General features: G+C 37.0%; 1 protein-coding gene across 3 annotated transcripts in view; it reads right to left on the reverse strand.

Annotated features, from left to right (window-relative positions):
- Positions 1 to 14,148, reverse strand: part of ntn1b (netrin 1b) — a 54,851-nt gene that overhangs the window by 9,553 nt on the left and 31,150 nt on the right. For all 3 annotated transcript variants that reach the window (XM_082162156.1, XM_082162155.1, XM_082162154.1), the window contains 3 exons: positions 11,137 to 11,286; positions 9,210 to 9,263; positions 3,695 to 3,769 (listed from right to left, as the gene is read on the reverse strand). In XM_082162156.1, coding sequence (XP_082018282.1) covers positions 3,695 to 3,769; positions 9,210 to 9,263; positions 11,137 to 11,286 — 279 coding nt within the window. The remainder of the gene's footprint in view (positions 1 to 3,694; positions 3,770 to 9,209; positions 9,264 to 11,136; positions 11,287 to 14,148) is intronic.

Here is a 14,148-nt window from a genome sequence, read left to right on the forward strand (position 1 = left end):
AGCTAGTTGATAGTAAGAATAGGACCCTAAACTAAATTGTTACCAAAAAAATCACTGGGTCTCTCTCACACATGGGGGCCGGTTGAACGGGGACACGCCATTAGCCCTTCCATACACCCCACCCAATGAGATTTATACTGCAGTCAAGACACTCGCCTTAGCCAATGTTACCTGTCCTATATAACATCAACATGATGAATGACTTCCCTAAGAGAGCAACCTCTGAGTATGAACACTTGTGGCTGAGAGTGAAAAACGAATGAAACTTAATATCACAGCCTGAACGATAGCAGCTACAGATGACCAGCAATGCCATTAATAGTTCGTTCTCTCTCTTTCTTTGCTTCATTTTATTGTTCAGTTAGTCTTCGTGGTTGCTGATTCAACCTGTGGATATTATCTATATTAATATTATCTGCTTCGCCCCAGGAGATGCCTAAAAATGTTTTGGGAACCAATGTGATAGCAGAGAGGGATTGTAAATGAGTCATTTAAAAGTAATGAGAAGTACAGAGATCTTAATATAGATAAGGTGCTATATTAATGAGGAAATTGCACTTTAGATGGCCTGTGTGATTGGGATAAATTGGAAATGTGTGTTTCTCTCTGTGTGTTTATAACCCTAATTCTGTGTGCAATAGTTTTAGCCGCAAATTCACATTTCAGTTTGTACTAGATGCTGCAGACATGCTGAGGCCTTCATATACACTGGGGTCCAAAACTCTGAAACCACATTGACAATCTGGAATGTTTTTCATTTAAAGGTACACTGTGTAGTTTTTTAAGTATTTTATTAGCTAAAATCAATGTCTTTATTCATAAATGTCCTCACTGGTGTAAAATTACCTCTGCCAATGATCTGACTTATCTTCGTAAGCGAAGAATTTCTTATCTTTATTTACATTGGACGGGTAAGTCCAAGAAGGCTTCCATGTCGTTCCGCCATTTTGAAAAACTATAATAGCAGAGAGGGACAAAAAGCACTAGCCTACCTCAACGCGTTTTCGTTCAGAGCCAGCGTCACGTGACTGAAACCAGCTAAAACGGACAAGTGAGAGGCGCTTGTCACTGCCCCGGCAAATTTGAAAGGCTGCACTGCACGGTACTTCATAATGCAGGATCATACTTATGCCGAGCCACAGGAGAAGGAATCCTCGTCGCCAAAAAAGCAAAAAAATTTATTTAAAAGGAAACGTGACCGGCGAATTAAAAAAACATCGGGATAGCTTTTCCCAGGTGGAAAGAGCTAATGAATGAGAAAGACTTTGAAAGGGACGCTGAAGTTGCCTGCTTTCTTCTCGACAGGTAAGTCAATGTTACGGTCTAAATTACAAGCTTTTTTTCATTGCTTGGTTGTGTAATTCATTATATAGGCAGCATAACAGTAGAACATGTATAGTTAAACTCAATGATGTGCTATTGGAAGACATGTTGTCATAGCTTCTTGGTACACAACGGCTACCGTAGTTGCAACACGCATTTGAAAAAAGGATGGCGCTAGAGAGCACTATTCGTTTGAACGCAAAATACAATTTCACCGCTAGATGGGAGAAATTTCTACACAGTGTACCTTTAAGGAAATAAAAAAAGTTTTGCACATGAAAGCAAGGTTGCTTCTGCACTATTTATAGGTCACTAATCAAATAAGCAAATTTGTGACAATGTGCATGCAAACTTCTTTGTGCAGATGTTTTTACTTCCACTGAAGCTCAAGATGCTCTTTAGATCATTTTCAAATCATGCTGGAGAACATGATCAACGAGTTTTGCACCTTAATTCAACTTTAACTTTCAATTTCAAATATAAAATGTAATGCTAACTAGTGTTGGGGAAAGTTACTTTTAAAAGTAATCTGTTACAATATTGCGTCACTCCATAAAAGATGGAAACACATTTACCGAATAAATTTCCCTATGCACAACAAAAAAACTCGTGACTTTGCCTCAGCAGTGGATGTGATAGGATAACTTAACTAACCAGCAACCAATTTATTGCACAGCATCTCAAATGTTGGTTTGATCGTTCTGAAATGCCTGAGCCAAAGTCTGTCATCAGAATAATTTGGTTTAATTCCCTCCCAGAAGTGTCTTGCATGATTGCGTTCACAAGCACCAGCCTCCGAATGCAAGATAACATGACGCATTTATTTATTGCGTTTCATGCGCAAGTCATTTATGATGTACAGTAGGATAAAAGAGCCATAGTTTCTTCCGCAATTGCAGTAACTTCCATTTTAATTCGATATTTTGCACCAATTTCCCAGGAAGTTATGATTTTGCTCTCTTGAACAAATGGGATGGAAACGCTGCGTTATTCACAAAAGTTTAAAAGTTAATTTCTCAGCTTTGGATGGAAACCTAGCTAATGTTTGTTTATCATTTTTCCGGTTTCAGTAAGGACAGAAAAATGACTGCATTGCACCATTTTAGGACGTGTGTCTGTCGGTCTCTCTTCATTTTAGTTTTTCTTTCTAGCTTGGCAGTGTTTTTTTGCAGAGGCAGTGCAGTCCTCACTCTTGGACACCGCAAATCTCAGATGTGTTTCCAGACCTGAGGCCAGTAAGGAATGAGTTTATGATATCACACTGTGAAATCAAACATCTTTTCTTTTTCTCATCTCTGCGAACAGCCAGAGGACATGTGTGCAGTCAAAGACAGATTCTGCCTCTACCGAATATGCATGCAAGAGCCTTTATATTGGGCCCTGATAAAAGGTGAAGTATAACAAATATAGTTTGTATGTGCATTTATGAATTTAACAGACAATTTGATCCAGAGAAACTTAAAAAAATTGTAAAATAACATTCAAAGTATACATTTTGCCAGTATAACTATATACTATATAGATGAGCTGTGCAAAGTATCATCGACATCGATGGACTACCAAGAACTATATCAAAAGTTTGGAGTCAGTATAATTTTTCTTTAAGAATGTAATACTTTTATCCAGAAAGCATTTATTAAATCGATCAAAAGTATGTTACAAAAGATTTCTATTTTAAATAAAAGCGGTTCTTTCTAACTTTCTATATCAAATAATCGAGAAAAAAAAGGTAAAATGATTTTTACAAAAATAACTTCCTATATAATAACAATTCTTGATCACCAAATCAGCATATTAGACTGATTTGTGAAGGATCATGTGACACTGAATACTGGAGTAATGATGCTGAAAATTCAGCTTTGATCATAGGAATAAATTACATTTTAAATGGTAATAACATTTCACCATATTCCAGTTTTTACTGTATTTTTTATCTTTGTAATCTGTTTCTCATGTGTGTTTCTACAACTTTCACAAGAAGACGAAAAAAAACTTGCATTGACCAGATTTTTAAGAATCTGTTGTGCCACTTAAACCCTACAACTACATTCTTGAACTTCTATAAGTCCTTTATTATATTAACTATATTAGTATTTAAACTTGTGAAATCTCTGTTTTGAACAGGAACCAGCTGTCCCCTTTGTCCTCTAGATGCTGCGAGGCAGTTTGAGCGTGTCCATCTGGAGAAACCTGCTGAGTTCACACGCTTTGATGCTATAACATAAACCTTTAGCCTCTGAATAAGCTGTCTGCGCTATGAGAGAGGGGGAGCACATATAGAGAGAGAGATAGAATAGACCTAGAAGAGAAAGATGTCTAGTGACGTGAAGTGAAAAGACAGCAGGCGTTTCTAAAAAAAACAGCTACTTACCGAAATCTTTTTTGCAGTATTTTTTCATGGTGACCTTCATCTTGCCCTTGGGGCTCTTACAGTGGGAGTCACAGTCTGAGGAAGATAGCAGACAGATAACTAGTGAAACACAGGTAAAATCTTCTGTGAGAAACAACAAAATTAGGTTTTGAGAAGTGTTTGCAGGTGGAGAAACATCTGCTATTTTAACATCTTTGGTACTTTCCCTTGTAAAGCCTGACATATGAAATAATAATCAGAAGAAAAAAAAACATTTTTGATTGGAAGAATTTATTGAACCTTGAGACAAAATCTAAATAAATAAAAAGCATATGTGTTTTTTTTTGTTTTGAGTATCACATTTGATACATCAGGCTTTTATGGCTCATTTAGTATGATATATGAGAATCTAAAGATCATACTCGAGGAGGAAAAAAACACTTTTATCCAGAGGCCCAAACTGAGCAAAAGTGTGCAATCTGGTGCAGTTGCTGATATTTATATTACCAAAAAGTAAGATGAAAATCTGATGGCTTGTAATGTAAATCAATGAGTTCTTTATAAAAGAAGAAGCTCTGTAGTTTTTAATTTTGGGGGGGTAAAACATATTGCAATGCAGTACAATGATGATTGAAAGATAGAAAGAAATAAACGTTCCTCAAAAGCCTGATGTATCATATTATCTTAACATGTTTTTTCTAGAAAATGATGAATTGATAATCAAGTAAACCTATGTTGCTTCAGTCCAGTAAGTGTTCATCTAGAAATATTACTAACAATATAAAAAAAATATTATTATATTTACTTTATAAAAATCAATAAAGATTCACAGCAAAAAGACACATGTACCACAACCTTAAGGGGCAAGTTTTTAGAATTATATTGAAAAAAGTATTTTACTTGCTAAAAAAAAGTATAAACTATCAACCAGACGACAGAAGGCATGTAATAGATTGTGTACAACAGGTTTTCCAGCAAATTTTTGATAATGTCGAAAACATAGAAGCCTTAGAAATTAGCTTATTAAATATGATACAGTAGGCTTTATGGTGTAGTTACTGAAAATGGTTTGGCTGTGGCACAACTGTATTAATATCAAAATATAAAACCAAGTAGTATTTTTTTTTTTTTTTTAAGAAAAGAAATTTGATTATACGTTTTCAATACATGCACTAAATGTCATCTTGGGACTCATTGGTTAAAAGTTACTACAAAAGCATATTATGTTTGTCAGTGCCACTTGTTTTGTATGATATTGTCTAATGCAATAGAATTCATGCACTTTTAACTGCGCCTCAAGTGTCCAGATGATTTTGGGACAGCTGTTTCATTCATACATTTAAAGAGAGTTACGTTAGACCTAATTAAGACTTAATGGGTATTTAATCATTTAATCTTTTCTTCACTTAACCCAGTCATTTTCTCACCCTTATTATCAAGAGCCTCCCCATATCCCCCCACTTACTCAGCAATGTCAGGACAGGGGGTTCACAGGTCATTTAAACTTCATTCAGACACAGAGCACCCCCGTCACAATGCCCACAATACCGAATCCTCATTTAAACGCAGCTTTCCACATATAAACCTCAGGGACGGCATCCAGCGCGCAATGATTTATAGCTCTAGTGCTCAGCGGATCTATTCGACACCACCATGGAGACCCGAACCCCACATTGAGCCCTCGGCGATGGAGTCGCTTCAACGCCAGGCAACTCTTGGACTGAGACCAGAGTGTTAAAATGGCTCAGTTCTCCTGTTGCAAACCGAAACCCGAGAGTCTCTCGTCGCAGCTACTTCACATAGCGTAATAACCTCGAGATTTCTGGTGGACTGGAAGAGATGGGAGCGAGAAGACCTTTCAGCTTTCGCCTGAATATGAACAAACTTCATTATTTTCTCCAGCCCTCTGTCCAATCCACCCTTTTCATGTCCCTTTATATTCCGTCTGAATGAGGTTACCTGGGCAACGGCGAAGCAGGAAAGAACCACCAACCCGAATATAAAAAAGTTTGAAGGGGAAAGTAAAAGGGGGGGGTGCTAGAAGAGCGAGATGTCTGGCAGCTTTGGGGGGTGGTGGTAACACAAAAAGGTGGTGCGCAGAATTAGGATGTGAAGGACCGTGGGGGGAGAACTGGAGGCAGGGAGTGAGAAAGTGCAGAGAAGGGGGTGGAGTCGCAGAAAGTAAATGATTCTGACGAGTCCATATCAGCCACGCCTGATTTCCATGTTAATGCATGAACGGAGGACGGGGCGGCTTTTGTGTGGCGATGGCCCTTGTCCGCCTCATCCTGCTTCTCTTTGATAAGACTGGGCGTCCATTAGGCATGCAGCACAATGCCTGACGCTGCCCATTACACCCACGTCCCCCAAATAATGGATGTCCCCTGTGGAGGGACAAATGTCTGCTTAATAGGGTCCCTCAAGCACAACTGTGCGGCTCCACCGGGCAGCCCCACCAGAGCGTTCTTCACAGTAGAGAACAGCAGGACAGGTACAGAGAATCAGGACTTAAGAGGTTAAATTTACTAGTACATTTAGGTTTTGCCCTTTTGCCCTATATTGTATGTATGATTTCATGAAAACAATTTTGAAAACATTAATATCTTATTAATATCCTTGTGGAAACCATGCTAAAAAAAAAAATTCTGAAATTACTGCATTTATTTGAAATAGGAATATTTTTTTAACATTATATGTGTCTTTACTGTCATTATTGTATCCTTGCTGAACAAAAGTATTAAAAGTAGTACAAATCTTACTGACCCCAAAAGTTTTAACAGTAGCGTTTATCTATTATGATAGTGATGTTTCAAGTCTTATGTTGTCATTCTGTAATTCATTTCCTTTATATTTTTTTTTCTTTTTTTCCCCCCCTCAGTTCTCTTTAGTGCTTTTAAAAATAAGTATGACAGAAAACCTAACATATTAGCTGATATAAAAAGAGAAAAAATAAGTGGTCTGAGTCCAATGTCAATGTGAATGCAAAGTGAACTGTTCTTTTTCACTCAGTTCACTTATTGGTGTGAGTTTAGTTATTTTGAAGGACGTTCGAGATTTAATGCTTTGCACAATTGTACAGTTTCATGATGAAAAGAATGGCTGGTGATGAACAGAGAATTGTATACACTTACCAGCCAATTTTATTTTCTCAATTATTAATATGGTCACACTGACCACCACCACTGTGTCTGTTACATGTGCGCTATCCAGGGAAATTGAAATACTCTTACTGAAACATCTCAGAGCCAGAAAGTGTTTAGCAGCTGAGTTTGGCTCCATGGGACGACTGCACGTCACGGGCGTTACTCCCACAGCGCAGACAGTGATCGGGCAGCTTGGGTAATTGAGTATGAATGAAAGTACAAGGGTGTATTTTCCCTTACGGCACAGCGCTGCGAGAGTGTGACGGAAAAGCAAACGTGTTCAAATGAAGCATGTAATCAGATTAAGGTCCCAGCCAGTTACGATGGTGACCGAGACAAAGCATGTGGAGAAGGAAAGCATTGGCTTATGTTGATATCACCAGATCATAAGTGTGAAAGATCCACTAATACATTTTTATGGCTCTGTTTTGGCAATCCAAGGTTTGCAGTACAGACACGAGAGGTCTTGTATCGCCCTGAAAAGGTTTACTGTGTAATATTGACACAGGTAGCTGATAAACATAAATGGACATGAAATATTGATCTGTTTAGGAGTGAAATGAGAGACAAGCTACAGTAACACCGCTACAGTATGTAGAGAATTTGTTGTTGAGACATACACATATTTGTACCACAGATTAATATACTATTAATATCATATTTAATAGAATTAATATGTGATTCACGTTTTTAAAGGTACACTATGTAGTGTTTTTTTGGTTCAAAATGAGAAAACGACAGAGCTTGTAATTAAACAAGAATCAACATTGACTTTGCTTTTCGGTGATGACGAGAACTGAGGGATTTAAAATGTAAAAGTGACACAGAGATGTCTGTGTTTTTATTACTCAATTGCCATATGTAGCTGTCCAACAGAGTTTATAGTAAAGTAAGTATAGAGTATAGAGTTTAAAGCATTATCTATTTTGAAGGGTCAATTTTATTGTGGTTGTTGTAGCGCAGTGTACCGAGTCTATTAATGGGTAAAGCTACATTGACGTCTTCAGCGAGTCAGCTTGAGATCCTTTCCATCTAAACTGATTATATCTCTTAAGCCTAGTAGTGAATGTTTTATGAGCAGTACGATAACCATATTCATCCTCACAGTCACGCAGAGCCGAAGCACAACCAAAACAATGTTCTTCCACAAAATACATGCAGTTTTGTTTTTTAACATGGTGTACCTTTAATTTAAAAAACGTATTTATTAAATTACATTATTATTAACATTATATTCATTTTATTCATCTTATTAATTATTGCGCTTAAACACATTTAAATTATGCTTTTAATTAAACTTTTTATTCTTGTAATTTGTATCTGTAATTTTATACTTTATTTCAAATTTTATGGAGTATATATACACGGTTCGGTACGTTTTTGATACAGCAAAAAGAAAGAAATGCCAGAGAAATTTCCTTGATTTAATTTGATTTATTTAGTTACTTTATCATAAAGTATGATTTTTTTTTATTTGAGCAATTCTTGAGCTATAATTGACTCTTCTTAGGAGCATATAAAACAAAACAGCTCCTTGGAAAAAATGAAATGTAATATTGTAGTAGTTATAAACAAGGTTTCTTTTAGTTCAGATTAACATTTGAGTGCAGCAATTGTATTCATAATGTCAAAATAAAACCGACGTAATGTTACTTGAAAGCATTATAGCCTACTATTCCTGCCAAACTTCCATGGTTGCAGTTAGTGTGTTACTGTACAGTAAATCCATGGTGAATGTTGCTGATCTGTGGACACTGGATAGTTCATTCATGGCACAATGTTTCTTCCAGGTTTCCATGTCAGCGCTGTTTGATCCGTTAATAACGGAGAAATGTGAATGTTTCTCACTAGATCTTGCAGCGATGTTATTACTTCAGTGGCGAATTCAAATGCTTTCTTTACTGGATCTCTTATTGGCGCTGTGTAGTAACAGTGTCGCATGATCATGATCGGCTCGCGCTGCACTGGTCCAAACTCATAAACGGTCCTTCAATCACGAGCAGTTTCGTTCCGCTTGCATTACGTTTGCCATTTGATGTTGGGCAATGTTGTGCGGCGTCTCTTACATTATGAGCACGCTTGCCACGCGCAACACGCCTACATTTGAAATAACGAAATTCTGGTCGGCAGGAAAAACGGTCCAACTTTGAAAATGCGTACCGAACACCGAACCGAAAGCCTCGTACCGAACGGTTCAATACAAATACGTGTATCGTTTCTTTCACCCCTAATATATATATATATATTCTTTTGCGATACTCATTTAGGCATTAGAGAGAATGTTTGAATCAACTCATAAAAAATCTAAACAAATTTGTATTTGGGATATTTGACCATATAGAGCTTGATGCCACAGTAATGCCAGTAAATGGTTTCATTTATTTTGCACTCACCTGTAGGCTCTTCTGAACTGCTGTAGGTGGCTGTGGGTGCGGCAACAGGAATTTCTGTAACAAACAGTCAAGAACAAACAATCAAAACCTCATGCCGTACATTTTCTTCTAGGCATTGCTGCTTTCAATATACATTGCACCTTCTTTTTTTTTCTTTTTTTTTTTTTTTGATACATTTTAGTAGACATATCAGGTTTATTAGACATATGACTGATGACATGAAGACGTGGTGATATCTAGTTTTAATGAGTTTCCTCTCTGAAGCCCCTTCTTCCTCTTTTAAGCGTTCTGCTGTTAGATATACGCCGATGGGGGAATCGAGGCTTGTTAAAATGTGCAGTTGGCAAAATGTGTGATGTCGCAAAAATTTAATATCAGGCTATTAAAACAAAAGCACGTTATATCACAAAATATATGAGAAACCAAATATTTTCCACTCGATTGTCGGGGCTCCCTCTCTCTCTCCAGATTTAACAGCACATTTGTTACTTACCCTGAGAAATTAGGGGAAATCTAGTTTCTAAGGGTTTCATTTGTCTACGTGAATCCTTGCCAAGCAAATCTGAATGGCTTCATGTCTATAGTTGCTTTTGTCAGAGGGCCAGATAAATCTTTATTTCCATGTCATCAGTTAGTGCATAATAGAAGCGGTTCACATTAATAGCCACATATTGTATTGCTCTCCCAGTGAGTATCTTATCGAGAAATGCCAGCTGCTGTGTGGGCCTGTCCTTAATCGCCACAGAGACCGTCTGCTGCCTTGTTGATACTGCCAATAAACATATCACCCATCATGCCCCTGGAGCGGGCGTGAGATTTATGAGTTGAAAGGCCGTCAGCAAGGTTCGGGGCAGACTAGGTCATGTCAGCCAGGGCTTTATGGTCTGTTTGACTTAGCGGAGGGCAATCAGCGAAATGTCCATCCAAGGAAATAATGGAACAGGGGAACGATACGGAAATTAAATGGGCCGGGGCCATGAAATCATGAATAATAATAGGTGTTTATGCAAAATTTCTTTGGAGTATTTTTATTAATGTCTCTGTGGGTGGTAATGGGAAAACAACTCATGTTGCACCACCTCATTTAGTCCAAGAATAATTTTTGAAGGAAGCTGCATAATAGTAGATTTCTTTCTTATTCGCTATTTATTTGTAGGTCGCACTCATTTTTCAAGAGGTAGAGACAATGAAATTTAAGATAAATCAGACATGTTTTCCTGAACATTAGCTTCCTATTTATTTGTTGTGGTTAATAAAAAATAGTAAATACTGAACTGATCAAAAATATTGTTTGATTGGTAGGAGGTCTACAATTGATCTTCTGGTACTCTCATAAATATTTATTAATGCTTTAGAAATACAAATACTATTTTTTACGACTAGTAAATATGAAGCTGTTCTTAAAGTTGAACAGATTTACTTAGATTGACTAACGATTATTCTTATTATGTTACCCAAATGTTATTTTTATATTCTAATTATATATTAATTATATATTCTATATTCTAATTCTATATTCTTTTTATATTCTAATTATGTTATTTTTATATATCAATTTCCCATAAAAAGGTTTCCTAGGCAAAATTTCTATTAAAATGTGTCTATTGCATTTTATTGCAGGCTTTCTTAATTCTAAAAGGTACGTTTACACGACAACGATGTACTAAAAACGGAAATGTTTTTCCTGTGCCTTTTTCGTGTACACTACAGACGAAAGCGTTATCAAAACGATCCTCATTCACAAGGATCCGCGAAAACAATTAAAAACGCTGTATTCTGCTGCCAGGCCAGTAGTTGTTGGCAATGTCCCAAACTTTTGAATGGATAGTGTAATTCATTTGTAAATTTTTGACACAAAAAATTAATAAATTTTTTTTTTGAAGACACAGTAGAAGAAAGAAAAAAAAACAAGCCAGATGAATCTTACTGATGCAAGGGGCGATAGGTGATCTGCTTTGCTGGTATCCTTTAGCGCAGCGGTTGCAGGTGATGCCAGTCACACCATCTTTGCATGGACACTGTCCAGTCGTCTGGTTACAGGTCTTACCAGCTGCACCGACCGGATGACAATCACAGGCTGAAGAGAAAACATAAAACCAGTGGTTACTGATGCAGCACTTTAATGATCTAGTGACTCATATTTGCCTGATTTTTCACTTTGTAATACTGTACTGTGGCTCTACATACATGTTTACACTGCAAATTATCACTCAAAAATATAGAGACCCACTGAAAATAATAATTACTTTCAGCTGCGTAAGGATCGGATGTTGATTCAGTTACAGCTCTGTTGAAATCAGTTCAGTGAAAGAATTGTCGACTGATTCAAAATGGTGAACTGGTTTTGAGCTATTCATTCTTTTAAAGCAAAGTACCATCATTTGTTCGGGAATCATGTCATGCTGTATGTTTTTGATTTCCTAAAAATAACTGGCTCATAAGAGTAATTTGGTCGCGAATGAGGCTCTATGTTTTTGATTCACTAAAAAGAACCGGCTAATAAGAGTCATTTGTTCAGGAATCAAATGGCTTATTTTGCCTTGAATCGGACCACACTGGTAACTTTATATGTTGTTTTCTCCCACAAGGAAACTCTATATAAAGACATCTCTCGCCATTATTTCGCAGATCACTGTCTTTAATTGCATTGCATTCAATACAGACTTCAAACACACATTCGCAACTTAGGTAAAATATTATTTCTGTTGCCATGGCATAGAAGATTGCACAGCGGGGGAGCGCAAAGTTATACCTGGGTTATGCCCCTTAAAATGATATATCAAGTCTGGTACTTTACTTTGCCGTATCACAAACCAGAAACTTCAGTTTAAAATAAATTAGTGGGGTTTTAAGAACAGTTACGGCCCACACCTGTGTCCATGCACTAGGTCTGGATCCTGTCCAGAGAGTGTATGTGGATATGGTGGATACCCGCCGTGTGGAGGAAACAGACCTGTCATGCGTTCACGTTCTGACACAGCGCTGTCATTCGCATAGGCCGAGCACCGTCTGATCAAGTTTCTCTTGACTCTTGGCATCGAATAACCCTCACAAATAAAGGCTGAATAATGTTCACATTAATGACGGAACGGCGTGTACTTCAAAGGTGCTCTGGCTGAGCTGTTAGTCGAGACGATCACACGTTAAAATGTGAGAATTTCTTTGTGCGCTCACGCTGCCAAACGTTTACCATAAAGCTGCTTGTTTGAAGTCTCAACTTAACTCTTCCCATCAGGCCTTCAGCCGTTTTTATGTAGCCAGGGATTAATTTGGAAATTATATGAAGGGGTCCAGCCGTAGTGAGAGCTAAAGCTCTTGGGAATAAAAAAAATGTGATGAATATTAGAAGTCACTTCTTGAATTAGTAACAAAGGCAATTGTTCGTCTCAGATTTATGTCTGCCCTGGAGAAGCTGTACACAGTCTTAGCAGTGCCAGAACAGAAATGGTTGTTCTGAAGAGACGAGTCATTGCGCCGTTAATCATTTGGCTTTTTTTTCTCTGTGAGTTTTATGCAACCTCACAAGTGACTGATCTGAACGCACTAAATACTGTAGACACTGTTCAAGCGTCTGTCTGTCTGTCTGATGGGTGGTCGTTCTGTCTGTCTCTCTGTCTCAGTCTCTCTGTCTGTCTGACTGTCTGTCAATCATTCTGTCTGTCTCAGTCTCTCTGTCTGTCTGTCTGTCTGTCTGTCTCTGTCTGTCTGTCTATCTATATCTATCTATCTGTCTCTCTGTCGGTTGTTCTATCTATCTATCTATCTATCTATTGGACAGTTGTTCTATCTATCTATCTATCTATCTATCTATCAATCATTCTATCTATCTATCTATCTATCTATCTATCATTCTGTTGGTTGTTCTGTCTGTCTGTCTGTCTGTCTGTCCATCCATCCAACCATCCATCTATCTATCTGTCTCTCTGTCGGTCTATCTATCTATCTATCTATCTATCTATCTGTCGGTTGTTCTATCTATCTATCTATCTATCTATATACTGTATCTATCTATCTACCTATCTATCTGTCAGTTGTTCTATCTATCTATCTATCTATCTATCTACCTATCTATCTATCAATCTATCTATCTATCAATCTATCAATCTATCTATCTATCTATCTATCTATCAATCTATCTATCTATCTATCTATCTATCAATCATTCTATCTATCTATCTATCTATCTATCTATCTATCATTCTGTTGGTTGTTCTGTCTGTCTGTCTGTCTGTCCATCCATCCAACCATCCATCTATCTATCTGTCTCTCTGTCGGTCTATCTATCTATCTATCTATCTATCTATCTATCTATCTATCTATCTATCTATCTATCTATCTATCTATCTGTCGGTTGTTCTATCTATCTATCTATCTATCTATATACTGTATCTATCTATCTACCTATCTATCTGTCAGTTGTTCTATCTATCTATCTATCTATCTATCTATCTATCAATCTATCTATCAATCTATCTATCTGTCAGTTGTTCTATCTATCTATCTGTCTATATATCTGTCGGTTGTTCTATCTATCTATCAATCTATCTATCTGTCAGTTGTTCTATCTATCTATCTGTCTATATATCTGTCGGTTGTTCTATATATATATATATATATATATATATATATATATATATATATATATATATATCTGTCCGTCCGTCCGTCCGTCCGTCGTTCTATCCCTCTCTTGGTTGTTCTATCTGTCTGTCGTTCTGTCTATCTGTCCATCTATCTGATTGAGAAAATTGACTGTAGAAGAAATTTCAATAAACATTTTAGAACGCAATGTATGAAATTCAGATTGTGAAGTATTTCAGTAAAGTATTGCATTCACATTCATATATAGAATACATATTAGGCCTTAGCATTTGGCTAAAGAGAAGAGAATGCACTCTGCATATTGTTTTCTGAATAGAAGGTCCACATGGAAGAACTG

Source organism: Leuciscus leuciscus (assembly GCF_965113295.1).
Source record: "Leuciscus leuciscus genome assembly, chromosome: 1".
Lineage (NCBI taxonomy): Eukaryota > Metazoa > Chordata > Actinopteri > Cypriniformes > Leuciscidae > Leuciscus > Leuciscus leuciscus.